At 34.5% G+C, this 17990-nt stretch overlaps 1 protein-coding gene across 1 annotated transcript; it reads left to right on the forward strand.

Moving 5' to 3' along the window:
- The first annotated feature begins 5717 nt into the window (after nt 1-5717).
- Nucleotides 5718-10168, forward strand: LOC100265839 (glutamate receptor 2.7). Its single transcript, XM_002270939.4, has 5 exons — nt 5718-5915; nt 6895-8213; nt 8389-8701; nt 8967-9373; nt 9443-10168. Exons 1-5 carry the CDS (start codon nt 5723-5725, stop codon nt 9989-9991), a joined length of 2781 nt encoding a protein of 926 aa, XP_002270975.3. The 5' UTR covers nt 5718-5722; the 3' UTR covers nt 9992-10168.
- The last annotated feature ends 7822 nt before the right edge of the window (nt 10169-17990 follow it).

The raw sequence follows: 17990 nt of genomic DNA on the forward strand, positions 1-17990 counted from the left end.
CCCAACTGGACTCTCGTCTCTTTATCGACAGCATGCAAGGAAACTGCTGTCGATATATTCTATGTTTTGAGAGATATTTAGTTTTTAATTAACTTCTTACTTTGTAATATAATTTATATTTTATGGTATTAAAATAATCATTTCATTTACTCTTTTTATTTTTTAACCCATAAAAACTCTTCTATGTGGATTTGACATGACTTGGAAATTCCTTTCCTGAACTTGATCATATTGTATTTAAGACCAGATATATTAATAGATGGATTTAATATGAATTGCTTTACATCTCATCCAAGTGTATTGTTACTTAAAAATATGAACCTCAATGTGTATAAAACCCACATAGTGGTGAAAAAAAAACATTTAGGAAACAAAATGATGATTTTAATAAATCTTTTAATAACTATTTTTTCACACTATTATTATTAAGAGTGTATTTGAAAGTGATTTTAAAAAACGTTTTTAACATTTTTAAGACTTATTACTTGCAAATCTCATTATAATGTTGAATAAACATACATTGGAAAGCGAGATTAATTAAATAGATCATATCACACACATAGACACCATCATATATATATTTGTAGACCCGCATTTTTCTTATGCATCCCCACTCGATGACGAAACTCGTTTTTTATTTATTTGTGAAATTTTGATTTTTAGAAAAAGACTTGGAGTCACCATTATTTTTGTTTTATTTTTTAAATATATTTGTAGACCCGCATTTTTCTTATGCATCCCCACTCGATGACGAAACTCGTTTTTTATTTATTTGTGAAATTTTGATTTTTAGAAAAAAACTTGGAGTCACCATTTATTTTTGTTTTATTTTTTAAAGTGAAAATAAAATAAGAAAAAAAAACTCTGTGTGACTTCTTATTTGAAAAAAAACATGTCTGCAAAAATCAAGTCTGAATTTGGAGTCAGGTTACCTATTGAGAAAATATAATGGTGAGCTGTAGCACCCCTCTAAACTTGTATACCTACTATCTCTACTAAACGAATCAAGAGAATTGTGACAATTAATTAATTAATAATGTATATTAAGATTAAAAGAACAAATTAATACACAAAAATTGGGATAAAATCTAATTACAAGAATTCACAAAATAAATGACAAGAGAATGATGCAAAATGATTTATTGAACTAAATAAAATAAAATAAAAAATTCAAAAGAATTAGTTCTCGAGAAATTTTAAAGGATTTTATTAAAAACAATTTTGAATTAATGATTTCAATTTATTTATTTACCAAAAAGAGTCAATTTATTTTCTCAATTTTATTTGTATTCAATTTTCAAAAAAGTTATTTACACTTATTGTATGAAAAGAATTTATTACAAAATTTCAATTTGGGCATAAAAATTATTTTTACTTACTTTTACTAAAAATGAATAAATTTTTACAATTTTATTTAAAAGGTATTTTGATTTATTTTCATTTAAGAAAAGTGACTTATACAAATTAAAAAAAAACTTTATTTGCAAAATAATAATAATACTAATAATAATAATAATTAAAAAGAAAAAATTAAATCCCCTATTTTTAAAAATTACTTTTAATCCCATTTTAATTAAGAAAAAATAATTTATTTTAAAAAAAAACATTTTTTTTGACAATTTTATTAAAAATTAATTTTTGGGACAACTTTATTTACAAAACGATTTTTGGACAATTTTTATTAAACAAAGAAAATTTTGGACAATTATTATTAAAAAATAAAATTTCAAATTCTATTAAAAACAATTTTTTTCGATTTTTCTAAAAGAATTTTTCTAAATTTTTATTAATAAAAAACTTTATTTTATTAAGAATAATATTTTCTAAACTATTATTTTGTTAAAACATGTTTACTGAATTGTTCCTCTTATTCAAATAAAATTTCTTATTTGTTCGATATTCAATTATGTACACAACAAGTAAGTATATATAAACAAATATTTATAGAAACCAATAAAAATAAAACAAAATAGTAGTAGGAAATAAAATGTATACCCAATAAGCTTACAACAATCTTAATATCTTCCTACAATTTTTCGAGTCTTACTTTCTTTCATGAAATTTCATACTCCACATGTCATACTTCACATGTCATGAATCCATACTCAGCCAATAAAATTATAGAATGGGTCCATACAAAAACAAAAATAGTCCAAATGTAAATATCCAGAATTACACAAAGTTCAAAACAAATATTCAAGTCCAAATTCAAACTTCAAATTAATCTAATAAATTTCATTAATCAAAATGAGTCCAAATTATCAATATATACTCCAACAAAAATATCTCATATGTCATAGCCCTATTCAAAATTTTCAAATTAATAACCAAAGTATAAGTTCAATTAATCAAACCCAAAATATGATAAATTAAAATCAATTTCATTAGGCCTAAACTTAATATCCCATAATTCCAACCTAATTTAATATGCAAATTTAAATCCACAATCAAAATAAAACCTGATTTATACTAATCCCAATTTACAATTAAAATCAAATACAATTTAATAAATAAATAACTAAATAAATTAAGCAAACTTAAAACATCCAAACCACTAAATCAAACAATAATAAAAATAAAAATTTTAACTCGCGTTTTAGAGCCGATTTGAGTGTTGTAGGAAAAAAAGAAAATGGGAGAAAAGTGGGAGATGAGGGAGATGGTCACCGGCTAGTAGTGGCTGGACGAAGATGATTGGTCGGTGGTCCTGTCAGTGGCAATAAGGAGTGATAGATTTTTGGAAAACAAAAATTAAATAAATAAATAAAAAAGAAAAAGAAAAGGAAGAGTAGAAATGTGCGCAAAAATAATGGGAGAAGATAAGAGGGAGAGAAGGTTGTGGGGCAATGTGGAGGAAAAAGAGGAAGAGCGGTTGGGAGAAGAAAATGGAGAAAAAAAAAAGGGTCGGTTGGTGTGTGCTCTCTGAGGTGTGGTGAGTGGGAAAGAAAAAAAATGGAGCTAAAAAAAATGGGACCGACCACCAAAATGGGAAGAAAAACTAAAAGAAAAAGGGAAATGAGAAGAAAGAGAAGAGACCTGCAAAAACATATTTTTCTCAAAATTTCCTCCACTTTCCTGCAAAAACATGAAAAGAAAAAAAATAGAAAGAAAATTGCCCATCATCCTCTTCCTTCATTTTCCTATACTTTTTTAGGTTAAAATTAACTAAGCTAAGTATTGATTTATACTCTAACAATGAGTCAATGCCCCTGCATCTCATAATATGAGACCTGCAACTTCCTTCCAACACTAAATTAAGCTTCTGTTCAATTTCTTCTTGAGAAAGGAATTCAAATTCAATTCCAGACGTCATGCCGTGGCTTTGCCTCCAGTTATCTCAAATTCGTATGTTTGGAAGACCATATGCTCCATCATCTGGACTTCTTATTCAAATATTCTTGCTGCACCACAATACTAGAATTCAAAGGCATTGACTTCTCAATTCCATGTTTATTATTTAGAGGTCAATTTGTGTTGTACAAAAGAAAAATAAAAAGAAATCAATTTTCCTATTGTTGACTCAGTCTGCCCTAAGCGCCTACTCTTCATCAAAGCCAAAATTAAGGAAATGCAGGGAAACACCTCTGAATATTTGCTGCCAACTAACATACAGATGTCATGGCGGAAGCTGGGGACTGGGTTTGACTGTATGGTATAGAGGTAAGCACCTCCACCGGGTATGAAGATCGAAGACACAGTCAATCCTTGAAGCAACAAGGAAGCTAGGACATATTTTACCATGAAGGACTGATGCTCTTGATGTATCCTTGTAAGTTATCCTGTGATTCTTAATAATTGGAAAAACAATAGCCAATATTTTATCCTATAATATCTTTTAATGACTAAGATAAGATGGCTTTGGAACTTAGCTAGGTTTTCGCAAAATTAAAAAGATTTGATTGGCTAAGATGGAAGATTTGATTGGCTAAGATGGCTTAATTTGAGTTTCATTGATAAATAAGCCCGCTTGAAAAATGAAGTGCTGACTGAGATATATTTCTTATTTTTTGTTTTTAAAAAATATAAAATTAGTTTTTAAATAAAATATAATGATGTATATTATATCTTTAAAAATTATTTTTAAAATTTGAATATCTTGTCTTTTTTTAAAAAAAAAAATTTAAATAGTTATTTTTTGAAGGTAAGTTTCAAAAAAAATTTTATATTTTAAACAAAAGAGTTTTGGAGTATTTTGAATTCATACAAATAATTTTTTGAACTTTTTATGTAAAGATAAGCAAATCTTTTAAAAAGGAAAAATACTTTAATAATTTTTTTTAAAAAAGAAATGTTATCACACGAATGAATTGCTCTTATAAAATTGTTGAATTATTATTATTATTATTATTATTTTAAAAAAGTCAACTGATGTTGCTGCATACTCTCTCGTTAAAAATGTAAATTATTTGGAGAATCAACTCAAAAGAAGAATTTTGCCATTATTTAGTGGTAATACGTGTACTTGGCAAGTGGTGGAATAGTTTATTGTCAAATCCTTTATTAAAGGTTACAAGATCCATTATTTAATTACAAGTTCGTTTGACAGGATCCATTGTGAGTTTCTTGAGGAGTTTGATGTTGCAAGAAGCATAATCTTTAATAGAGTGACACAACGTGAAACCCAGTGGTTGGGTCAGGATGATAGTCTCTCAACCTCAATCAAAGAATCACATCTATCATTATCACCCTAGTTGAACTTCATTTATATAATTCAAGTTGTCAATTTATGCTTGAACTAATATTTTTTTAACAAGCTCGAATTGAAATTTAGTTAAGTTTAGGTTGGTTAAGTTATATATATAAAAAAAAATGAACAGATTAAGCTTGACTTGAACAGGTTTAGTGATCATATCAAAGTTTGGTTAACTCAAATTAGAAAAAAATAAAAAGTGTTAAAACTCGGGTTGAATTAGATTAGGTTAAATTAGAGGAAAAATAACATATTAGCACATCAAAATGAGTTTTGTTCGTGAAAGTTTTCATCTTACCATATGCACGAATAAACCATATTTATTACTTTCATCAACATTAAATCCATTAACTTAATACAACAATTTGGTATAAGATAAACAATATAGTTTTAATAGATAAGAAGTTGATCTATCTAATTCTACATAAGAATTTAATTAATATTTAAATATCAATAATTAAAGAATATAGCATAAAATTTAATTATTTATTATATGCAATATAATTTCTAATTAAAATTATTAAATACTCGGTTCAAGTCATATTGTTTGGCAATTTGAATTAGGTACTCAACCCAAATTAAATTAGAAAAGGGGCTGTCCAAACCAGCACAAATTCGGGTTAGCTTCCTTGGGATTGGGTTGGAATGTGTTTAATCCGTACAAGTTGCAGTCCTAAGAGTGGGTCTGGCTCCACCAAACTATTTTGATTTGGTCAAGGTAAACAAATTAAATAAGAAAAATGCTGTCACAAAGAGTGATGCAACCCTATAAACAAGACTAAATATTATATAGCTGCGTTGCTTTCTCAAAAGTCCAGTTGGGTCCTTTTTGCTTACCCTGCAGAGGAGTCTTTCTTCAAGGCTGCTGATTCCTACCTCACAGTCTAAATCCTATAAATAATCTCTCTCTCGCCACGTTATGAATCTTAAAGCGTCCCCAGAAAAGGTTGAAAGATGAGAAAGAACCTTACCCAACTCGCTTTATATCTCTTCTGCTGTCTCTCTCTCTGGATTTTCTTCATAGAAACGGCCATGCCACAGAACACAAAGATTCCAGTTAAAGTGGGAGTGGTTCTCGACATGGATACCTGGCTAGGGAAGATGGGATTGAGCTGCATCTCCATGGCACTCTCAGACTTCTATGCCTCTCATGGGCACTACAAGACTAGGCTGGTTCCGGAAATTAGAAACTCCAAACGAGATGTCGTTGGTGCAGCTGCAGCTGGTACTCTCTCCCTCTCTCTCTCTCTCTCTCAATACTCTCACACATAATGATTAGATTATTAATCTATTTAGAAAATTGAATTGTATTACCGAGAAAACTGTAAGCACATATTGAATCTATGGTTAACTTAACTTAACATGCCGTACTAATTTTAAAATAAGAGATGCTATTTTATCATTTTCTATTTTTTTTATGCTTATTTTGAGTGTATCTCTCAAACAACAGATCAATGTATGATATTTGGGTTCTTTTTCTTTTAGAGATCCCATAATTGAGACCTATAACTGGACTAATTACCAATAAAAATACGATTGTCTTTAGCTAATTTGGATTTTTTTTTAATTATCACCTTATTGGCAGATGGTGATTAAAAGAGACAAAATATGTATCTATGTTTTTTATTTACATTTCTTCTTCTGTCTGTTGACATTTACAGCCTTTCTAACATGGTAAAAGAAGTAGTAAAGCTATTAATTAAGCAAAGTTGTTGATGGAAAAGAGTCCTCATGTTTAACCACACTGTCATATCCATTAAAGATGGCAAATTAAGAGTCTCTATAAATTGGAATCAAAGATTATGCAAAAGGTCTTCATAAGTTTTCCTGTTTTTTTTATAAAAGTCAACTCCGGTATTGTGGCCAAGAGCCATGAGAATATTCGAGTTGGAGTTAATAAATATGTGTCTATTTTTAGGGGAGAATGGGAAGTAGTTACCGAAATGAGATGCCAGTTGCTTGGGATTATGATTATCAGCGGCTGTTTGGTAGAAAAGCTAGTTCGTCATGAAAATATGTACTATTATGTCTCAATTAATACAATATCAACTAAGTTCTTTTATTCATGCAACCAAGGATGATTTTTATTTCTATTTCTACCTTGTTTAATTGCTAATAATATACTCCAAAGATATAATGAAATTTTGGAATCTTTAAATCTGATAAAGTATTTGATTATGTTTCGAACCTCCTGTGAAATTCAGCTCTAGACTTGTTGCAAAATGAGGACGTTCAAGCCATCATAGGACCAGCATCTTCCATGCAGGCCAACTTCCTGATTGGTCTCGGAGACAAAACTCATGTGCCCATCATTTCATTTTCTGCAACAAGCCCTTCTCTTTCTTCACTTCAGAGTCAATATTTTATCCGAGCCACCCTAAATGACTCAGCTCAAGTACCAGCAATAAGGGCAATTGTCCAAGCCTTTGGATGGAGAGAAGTTGTGCTTATTTACGTGGGCAATGAGTATGGGAATGGCGTTATACCATATCTTACCGATGCCTTGCAAGAGATTGACACCCGTATCGCCTACAGGTACGTCATTCCTCCATTAGCCACTGATGATCAAATTGTCAAAGAACTTTACAAGCTGATGACAATGTCAACCAGAGTTTTCATTGTACACATGTCTACACCTCTTGGGCCTCGGCTTTTCACCAAAGCAAATAAGGTGGGAATGATGGATGAAGGCTATGTTTGGATACTGACTGATGGGATGGCTGATATGTTGAGTACTTTGGATGAGTCGGTCATTGATTCGATGCAAGGAGTGTTGGGTGTAAAGCCTCATGTTCCTAGATCTAAAGAGCTTAAAAGTTTTGAAATCAGATGGAAAAGAAAAATCCAGCAAGAATATCCAACCAATGAAAGCTATGAGTTGAACATATTTGGCCTCTGGGCTTATGATGCTGCTTCTGGGTTAGCCATGGCAGTTGAACAACTTGGGACAACAAACTTCAGCTTCCAAAATTCTAATATTTCCAGAAATTCAACCGGTCTTGGGACTATACAAGTCTCCAAAACTGGTCCATATCTTCTCCAATCACTTCTAAGTACTAAATTCAGAGGCCTCAGTGGAGATTTTCAAATTGTTGATGGGCAACTACGTTCATCAGCCTTTCAGATAGTCAATGTGATCGGTAAAGGGGAAAGAGGGGTGGCACTTTGGACACCGGAGAATGGGATTGTAAGAAATTCAAATCCTACTTATAAGGCTGATCTAAGAACCATCATATGGCCGGGAGACTCTCCTTCGGTTCCTAAAGGTTGGGTGCTTCCCACAAACGGCATGAAGTCCTTGAGAATAGGAGTACCAGTGAAAGAGGGGTTTAGTGAATTTGTAAAGGTGACACGAGATCCTATCACTAACATTACAAAGGTCACTGGATACTGCATAGCTATCTTCGATGCTGTGATGGCAGCATTGCCATATTCTGTTCCTTACGAGTACATTCCGTTCGAGACCTCTGATGGCAAGCCTGCTGGCAATTACAATGATTTGATATATCAAGTATATCTTCAGGTTAGTTCATGAACTCCTTGACTTTCCAAGCAGATAGAACTAACTCTAGCTTAACTCCAGTTATAAAACCAACTGCAATCCTTTCATGTTATTCTTTGTGTGCATAGAAGACGAGCAAACCAGAAATTCCAACCAAATGTATTAACAGATTGGTCCAAAATTCTATTGTGAACAGAAGTATGATGCTGTTGTGGGAGATACTACTATCGTAGCGAACAGGTCCTTATATGTAGACTTTACGCTGCCTTACACGGAATCTGGGGTGTCAATGATTGTGCCCGTCATAGATAAAAGAAGTAAAAATGCATGGGTTTTCTTGAAGCCACTGACTTGGGACCTTTGGGTGACAAGCGCTTGTTTCTTTGTCTTCATTGGTTTTGTGATTTGGGTTCTGGAACATCGTATAAATGAAGATTTTAGAGGACCTCGTTCAAATCAAGTTGGCACGATCCTCTGGTTTTCATTCTCGACCATGGTGTTTGCCCAGAGTAATTGCTCTTCCACCTCCTCGAATATACGTGGCAATGAAAAAACTACATGATAGTAATTTAGAACACTGCATATTTCCATGCTGTCAGAACCTTAATATGATAACACTCAAAACACAACTGAAACCAACTATTAATATATGGACATTCCATACAATATGCAAGTAAAGTTCAGGATATATTTTTATGTTTCAAAATTTATATTTGACTTGATATTGATGTTCTGAAGCTGATCTTCCTTTCCATTCTTAAATTATGTTTATAGAGGAGAGAGTTGTGAGTAACTTGGCTCGGTTCGTGGTGATCATATGGTTTTTCGTGGTGCTGATTCTTACTCAAAGTTATACTGCCAGCTTGACTTCAATGTTAACAGTTCAACAGCTGAAGCCGACTATCACAGACATAAATGAGCTCATAAAGAATGGGGAGCGTGTGGGTTACCAGACGGGCTCTTTTGTTCATGAATTCTTGAAGTGGATGAAATTTGATGAAACCAAGCTTGTAATCTATGAGTCTCCAGAAGGGCTGGATGAATTATTTTCAAACAGGAGTTCAGATGGTGGAATTGCTGCTGCTTTTGAGGAAATCCCTTACATGAAGCTTTTCCTTGCAAAATATTGCTCCAAATACACTGCAGTTCAACCAACTTACAAGTTTGATGGGTTTGGATTTGTGAGTCTCTCTCACGTACTTGTGCATAAATTTCAAACTGTATTTGGTTTCTTATTTTGTAATTTTCAGGTCTTCCCAAAGCGATCACCTCTCATACCTGATGTTTCAATGCAAGTCTTAAATGTGACTGAGGGAGCTAAAATGGTTCAATTTGAGAAAGCATGGTTTGGGCAGACACCCAGTTGTCCAGAGCTCACCAGCTCAGTTTCTTCAAACAGCATCGGCCTTAATAGCTTTTGGGGCCTATTCCTCATTGCTGGAGTCGCTTCATTTGTAGCTCTCATCATATGCATCACCACTTTCTTGTATGAAAATAGAGATACTTTAGTACACTTGGATCCCCCAGCTTCAGTATGGAGAAAAATTAAAGCCATGGCGACACGCTTTGATCACAAAGACCTCAGCTCGCATACTTTCAGGAAAAGTGAAATGGTAGATAGAAGTGGCATCAATGGTATGGATGCAGTTACAGCCTCGCCAGCTACCAACTGCCCCCCAAGTCCATCAAGCCTTTCCATCCAAACAGAGAGTAATTTTGCTTTCTTCAGAGACCAAGAAACGCCTTCTTCTGAATATGGCGATCCATTCAGTCCAAATAGGCAGACATCTCCACAGTAGTATTTGATATTAATTAATCTTACTAATACAAATCAAGTGCAAATGATTCCGCCTCAAGTAGCAGCTGCGAATGACTGATTCATTTTCCTTTTGTAATTTAAGCCAGTGGAACCATTATCCACAAATGTGGAATATTTCATGAAAAAGTAGCACTGTAGCTATAGCAAATTTGGTTAAAATATTTGAGGATATATCTCAATGATGAACTACACCGAGAGGAGGAGAGGGGCTGAATAGGTGTTTTTAAATAAATTCGAAAAGTTCTCCCAACATATATATATTGCTTTCTTCCAACGTCTATTCAACAAAGAATAAAATACGCAAGCAAACAACCTCCTATAAGGCCACTAAACAAATTTACTGACTTCATAGTGGATAGAGCAATGCAGGATTACTTCTTAGTCCACCAAGTAATAGTGACACCATTGAGTAAAAAACATATCTCATAGTGGATTTGCACTCATCTCAATCACTAACCCAATCTGTATTATAATATCCTCTTAATCTCAAGTCTCCACCTCGATAGCAAAGGACAAAATCTCTACATCCTTGGAGGTGGCGAAAAATCCTCTTAATTGCTCGCCAATGAATGGGGTATGGGTTACTTTGGTAACGATTGACCAATTGAACTACGAAGCATATGTAGGGTCAAGTACACAACATAACATATATCATACTTCCAATTGCACTCACATAAGGAACTCTTACCATATGTTTCCTTTCTTCATCATTCTTAGGGCATTGATCAAGGCTTAGGCTGTAACCCTTCTCAATAGGGGTGTTAATAGGTTTGCAATTTTGCATTCAAAACTACTCTAGAATATTCTTAATATAAGTCTCTCTTGAGACAAACCAAGAAGTCTTCTTGAGTGATCCCTTAGGATCTTAACTCCGAGCAAAAAATTTGCTTCCCCATGTCCTTCATATCAAACGTGGAGGACAACCATCCTTTGGTAGCAACAATTATGTCCATGTCACTTCTAGTTAATAGAATGTTATTGACATACAAAGATAAAATGAGGAAGTCTTTCCCTAATCATTTGACATATACACAATGGTTCTCTAAATAATATTTCAAAACCATTAGACATAATTGTCTCATGAAATCTAAAGTACTACTATCTAAATGACTATTTTAGGCCATAAATGGAATGCTTGAGATGACATACTTTGCACTCTTGTCCCTCAACCTCAAAATGAATAAGTTGATCCATATAGATCTCCTCATTTAGTTTTCCATTGAGAAATATAGTCTTCACATCTATTTGGAAGATCTCTAAGTTCAAATGTTCAACTATAGCTGGAATAAGGCAAATAGATGCAAATCTCACCACTAAGGAGAATGTCTCTTCATAATATATATCCTTTCTTTGGGTATATCCTTTCACCATTAAATGAGCCTTAGATTTGTTGATTGAACCATTTGTCTTGTGTTTAATTTCAAACCCATTTATTTCCAATGCTCTTATGCTCGGGTGTAAGATCAACTAACTCCCAAAGATAATTCATTGCCATGGAATTCATTTCTTTCCTCATAGTAGCCATCCATTATACTGATTTAGATAAAGTCAAAGCTTCTTCCCAAGAAGCAGATTTATCAAGATCTAACTATGTACACATGTAGGTTTCCCTTTTAACCTCAAAATGATGTTGGGGAATTTGACCACGTTTGCTTCTTTGTAACTCAAGACCTTGTGAAGATCGTCTAGTGACACATTCCCACCAGGAGATAAGCACTCCCACTATCTTTGGTGATTTCAAGATGGGCTTGTAATTCCCTAGCCTCACTCAAATATTATGTTGCTTCCTCTTGCAACTCATAGAGTTCAAGACTCTTCTTTACTTCACCAACAGTAGGAAAATCATTTTCTATAAAATCAACATTGTGTGACTTTGTTTCAGTCAACATTGTGTGACTCTATTTCAGTCAATCCTCTAACCCTTTAAGTAGTCAAAGTATCTTATAAAGACATTTTTATTTGCTCTAGGGTCTAACTTCTTACATCTATGAGAAGTGTTATGAACATAACCTATACAACCCCAAGGTCATAAATTCTCCAAATTTGGTTTTGCATCATCCCATAGCACATATGGAGTTGGAGGGACTGATTTAGAAGACACTCGGTTAAGGATTAAGGTAGTAATCAAAAGAGCATCCCCCTAAAAAGATATTGGGAGGTTAGCTTGCACCAACTGTGGACCCACATTTCTCATGTGCGCCTCCACTCAATCGGCGAGACTTACTTTTATTTGGTGAAAAGTTAGTTTTAAAAAAGTTGAAGTTGTGACTTATTTTATTTTTATTTTAAAGGGAAAATAAAACAAGAAAGAAAACCCTAAAAAGTGACTCCACAATTTTTGAAAAACCCGAATCTAGGTCTGGGGATCAGGTTACTTATTGGAAAGGTAGCTCTAGGAGGTAGCACCCCTCTAAGCCCTATAAAGGTCTCTACTGACTAAGTTGAGGGAATTGAGGCAATTAATTGGTTAATTATAGATACCTAAGTAGGTTAGGTGATTTAAAAAATAAGCATGTCTAACAAGAAGGTTTGATCATAAGAGAGAGTCATAGTGCGTACCTAAACGACTTCTTAAGCGCTATCATGAAACATAAAAGTTAGTATAGAAATATATCACACAACATGTGTTTTATCCACGCAAATCAAGTATACACCTAAGCACACAAGAATCACATCAAGTATGGATATAGTTATCAGTAGCATATGTGTCCATAGAATTCTCAAGGGTAGGTGTGGAGGAGCGTACCTGGATAGCAAGCTAGTACTCCTCTATGGGAAACAGAGTTAGTCCAATAACAAATTCAAAGTAGTCTCAAAACCAATTCTCAAACCTGATCCATGTATTAGTGGATACTCATCCGTAAAACTGACTGCATAACTAAAACCGACAAACCTCTATCAAACAATTGGGAACAAATTGGGGACCTTCATCATATATAAAACTCCAAATGCTTCCTCAAAATTGGTAATGGAGAAATATGGGCAGAATCAGGTGGAGAATCGGAGGGATTACATCTCAAAGTATTCACACAACTTTAATTTCCAGTCTTCAGGGACTTACAAGAGATAGTATACTAAATAACCAGAAAATGGCATAAAAAATTTGGATAGTTAGATATGGGAATTCCATCCAAACTCATCGTTCGAATGTAAGCAATTCTGCTGGGATCATCCCTAGCAAAACCATGTCACAAGGAATTGTCTCATTTGCACAGATCTTCACCACTTCGCCAACTTGTATCTTTTTTCATTTTTTTTTTCTGAAAGTGACCAGCATAAAGCACTATAGCCTCATGACAACCCGACTCTTGGTAGCTTGGCATGTAAGGGTATCAACAAAATTTATACCTAACGTCCTTACACTAAAGTAGCAAAGCTACTATAGCATAGTGGCTCTAGGATCGAACACTGGGAAGGGTTTTTACTTTAACTGATGAAGTTCGGAGGATGGAGTGAACTTTTCTTAATAAAGATTAGGTTAAGATGAAAACATAAAAAGATGAAGGTGTTGTAAACTAAACTAACATGAAAATAGGTTAAAAGATGGAAAAAGAAGTTTCTCAAAGCTTTGGATAGCCATGCTTAACTCACTGTGTAAAAATGGAGATTTTGGAACTTTTCACCTCGAGTTGGGGAAGCAACTAAGGTGATGCTTACTTCCCGAACCGGTATGAGTTTAACAACTGAGTTTTAGTCCTTGAAAACTTACAAAAGGGTAGCTGAACCTCATAAATGCCCTTTTAATGATATAGGTCATCTCCTCGACTTGCAATACAATGGCTCGTAGGAGATAACTAATGAACGTCAGTGGATCTAACAATAAGAATCCACTGAGACCAAAAGATTATCAAGTATTGGCCATTCAAAGCAAGTCAGAGGGATTAAAAGCTTTACTTTGAATGAAAACATTTATGACGCTCAGCTACTTACATTCATGGCTTGGAAATCTCCATCTTGACACGGGAGCTTCACATGGCATCCATTACTTCAAGAAACTAAAAGGTTTTAGCCTCTCATCCTTGGGGATTTCATCCTCCAAGGATGTTTGGCTACTAAGAAAATAGAAAATAGAAGAGAGAAAAAGAAAGCAAAAGATACTCTGTATTTAGCTAAGTGTAAAATTTACATAAGTTCGTCTCCTGGGGAAAGTTCCCCGACGTCATAAAATGAAAATTACAAAACAATATATAACAGGTTGTTTACCCCTGTATTCTTGCTTAACAACTAAGGAATCATCTAATTGGTGGATTACAAGGAGAGAATTGGGATTTAGACAACAAATATCTGAAGAAAAATATCAAAAAACGTTGGTCGCAAATATCTGGAAGCACTCAGGAGAATTTCGCAGGCGCACAAAATGGCTGCGAAATTTCGCAGCCAAAGGCTGATTTCGCAGCCCTGCGAAATTGGCCTTCAGCTTGGAGTGATCTGCTTCCATTGGCTCTAACTTCTTCATTTCAACTCTGATTTGCGAACCGTTTGAAGCATTGGATTGTTGACTTCCCGATCTTCGAAACGACATAAAGCATGCATAAATTGGACTTTAGGAAGTACTCCAAAAGTGGCTGAAATTACTGTCATCAAGGATGCTTCAAGGTAGATTCTCTCTTTACTTCTCCTCCTTGCATTCCGGATTGGTTATGGCAAAGGACTTTAAGGCTTCAAAGCTCTGATTCTTCATGTTTCTGAGCTTTCCATTGCTTTGCCATGGATTCCAAATAACTCTCCTCCATCTTGGATTGCCTTGGTGATCAAATTACTAACAAAAACACCAAAACTTACACAAAGTGATTAGAAGTGATTGCAAAGGTCCTTAATATGTTAATTGGGTTAAAAGGCAATAATTACTACTCAAAAGTGTTTAAAAGAGTTAATTACAAGCTATCAAATAGCCCTTTTTGAGTAGTAATCACTCCCCCCAACCGACATATTGCTAGTCCCTTAGCAATGAAGGAGAGAAAAATAAAAATAAACATTACTATAATTTACAACATCATGCTGATCAAAAAACAATTCTCAAGTGGCATGATGATCTAACTCTCACATGGAACATTAAAGAAATAAAACTCAAACTTCAACAAGAGTTATCAAATAACTTGTCTAATCACAATTCATAAAGAGAAGGCATTATGCAAATTTAAGCTTTTGAAAGAGTTTCCACTCCCAAAGGGTCAAACCTTACTCTTCCACAAAAATCTAAGTGTTACTTATTAGTTTCCGAATATAGTATGTTGAACTAATCTCTCCCCCCAACCTAGTTATTTTTCAAAGCTTAGCAAACTGATCAACCTCCAATAGGTTAAGAACGCACCTCTTTTTTCACAATTTTTTCATTGTAGGAGTACAAGGCTTAAAGGTATTATTTTTTAAATTGTCCATGTAACGGGGGTCCATCGATGACTCCCAACCAATTAAGGTTTAGGGCATCAAGCTTTAAGGATCTTTCAACCACTAACTCCTCGGATTTTACCCCGGACTTTTGAGAATATATTTTTAATACCCAAGCACCTACAGTATGTTAAACTCCACCTATTCACCCTTGTAACGAGCATTGAGGTCGGTGACTCCCAACCAATTAAGGCTTAGGGCACCAGGTTTTAAAGATTTGCACCATATACCCCTTAGACCTTGCTCGGGTTTCAAGGCAAGCAAACATTTTTTTTTTTTTTTTTTTTTTTTTTTTTCTTTTTTCCAAAGACTCATTAGCCTTTTACAAGGTGTCTCAACACTATTAAATAAGGTCAAAGGTACCAAGTCTAAAATTTTCCTAAGTCAAGAGGGAAATAGTTTTTCATCTTATAATCGGAACCTATTGTGCACAGTGTGTGAATAGCTTAAAGTGGAAGACATAAGCTTGAATTCAATAGAAACTTCAACAATTCATCAACTTTAATAAACATAATACAAACTCTAAGTCAAGTAAAAAGACAAAAATTCAATTTCTCCCTTTTCATTTATTGAGAATTTTTCCTTAATAACCATGGAGAGTAGAGAAAAAAAAACTAAAAAAATTTAAAAATTAAGCGAAAAGCAACTAAATTACCAAAATAACTTATCATTATTAACAATACTTACTTCCTCAACTCTCCCCCCAACCAAGCTGAACATTGTCCTCAATGTGACAAAAGCGATTGAAAAATAGGGGGGAAGTGATACCTCCTGAGTGACATGGAGTTTGAGTCGTATAGGAGAAACCACATGTTTCAAAGAAAACATAAGAGTTAGTGAGTAGAGGAAATAGAAAAATGCTAAGTTTAAACAAAAATGATGTCTATATATGATGTATCATCAGTAATACATCCAATCCCAGAATATAAGACATCAAAATATGAAATTATTTACACTAATATAATATGTAAATACAAAAAATAAAAAGATGATCAAGTAGTGGTAGGGTCATGTGGAGCTGATGCGTCAGTGGTGGCCTCTTGAATGGGTTGGATCAGGACTTTGGCCTCTATTCTGGTAGTCTCCTTGGGTAGCATAGTCTCCTCAGCTGAAGCTATGGGCTCTGATGGTTTAAGGAGGTCAGAAATAGAGTGAGAGGCTTTGTGTGTGATCTCAGTGAAAGGGCTCTCCTCTTTAGATGCATGGTTGCGGGGCTCTCTTTGCATTTTCACAACTTCCCTTGGCTTTGCAAAGTGTTTTCGCAAACCTCTCTTCATTTTGCAAGTCATTTTTATAGCCTGGAGGTCATTTTGTATCTTGGAGATCATCTTGCAGCCAAAGGGAAAAAAAGAAAAACATTTTCGCAGCCCATGGAAAAAATAGAAACATTTTCGCAGCCCATTTTGAAGCTTGAAAATCATTTCATAGCCATTTGGAAGCTTGGAGATTATTTCATAGCCATTTGGAAGTTTGAAAATCATTTGGTAGCAAAAGGCCATTTTCGCAGCACATGGAGGATTTGGCAGGGGGTAGCTATGGGGCTGCGAAAACATTTCGCAGCCAAATGGGATTTTCGCAGCCGGGTGCCATTTTCGCAGCCCATTTCGCAGCTGCGAAATGGGGTTGGGCGGCTGCGAAATGGCACTCGTGTGCCAAAGGGGTGTTTCGCAGCTGCGAAACACCCTGCGAAATGAGGCTATGGCTGCGAAATTTCCGTTGGTGCTTTGCGCGTTCGTCTTCAAACGGCCATAACTTCTTCGTTTCAAATCCAAATCGCATACCGTTTGAAGCACTGGACTCCTGACTTCCTAAGCTTTAAAACAAGATATAGTATGAAAAATTTGAGCTCCAGGAAGTGCTTCAAAAATGTGTCCAATGGGGTGCGGATGCGACATTTCAGCTCATTGTTTGCACAGTCTTCAAACGACCATAACTTCTTTGTTTCAACTCCAAATTGAGCACCGTTTGAAGTTATGGAATCCTGACTTCCCAAGCTTTGAAACGAGATATGGTATGAATGAAATGGACTTCAGGAAGTACTTCGAAATGTGTCCAACAGGGGTGCGGCTTCAGGGTGTGTGCGCTGAAGGAATAGGGTATCAACAAAATTTATACCTAACGTCCTTACACTAAAGTAGCAAAGCTACTATAGCATAGTGGCTCTAGGATCGAACACTGGGAAGGGTTTTTACTTTAACTGATGAAGTTCGGAGGATGGAGTGAACTTTTCTTAATAAAGATTAGGTTAAGATGAAAACATAAAAAGATGAAGGTGTTGTAAACTAAACTAACATGAAAATAGGTTAAAAGATGGAAAAAGAAGTTTCTCAAAGCTTTGGATAGCCATGCTTAACTCACTGTGTAAAAATGGAGATTTTGGAACTTTTCACCTCGAGTTGGGGAAGCAACTAAGGTGATGCTTACTTCCCGAACCGGTATGAGTTTAACAACTGAGTTTTAGTCCTTGAAAACTTACAAAAGGGTAGCTGAACCTCATAAATGCCCTTTTAATGATATAGGTCATCTCCTCGACTTGCAATACAATGGCTCGTAGGAGATAACTAATGAACGTCAGTGGATCTAACAATAAG

The sequence above is a fragment of the Vitis vinifera genome, chromosome 4 (assembly GCF_030704535.1).
Source record: "Vitis vinifera cultivar Pinot Noir 40024 chromosome 4, ASM3070453v1".
NCBI lineage: Eukaryota > Viridiplantae > Streptophyta > Magnoliopsida > Vitales > Vitaceae > Vitis > Vitis vinifera.

Coding starts and splice junctions, on each gene's coding strand:
- LOC100265839 (XM_002270939.4), top strand. CDS start 5,723: ATGCCACAGAACACAAAGATTCCAGTTAAAGTGGGAGTGGTTCTCGAC. Junction 5,916..6,894: donor CGTTGGTGCAGCTGCAGCTG/GTACTCTCTCCC, acceptor TGTGAAATTCAG/CTCTAGACTTGTTGCAAAAT. Junction 8,702..8,966: donor GACCATGGTGTTTGCCCAGA/GTAATTGCTCTT, acceptor TTATGTTTATAG/AGGAGAGAGTTGTGAGTAAC.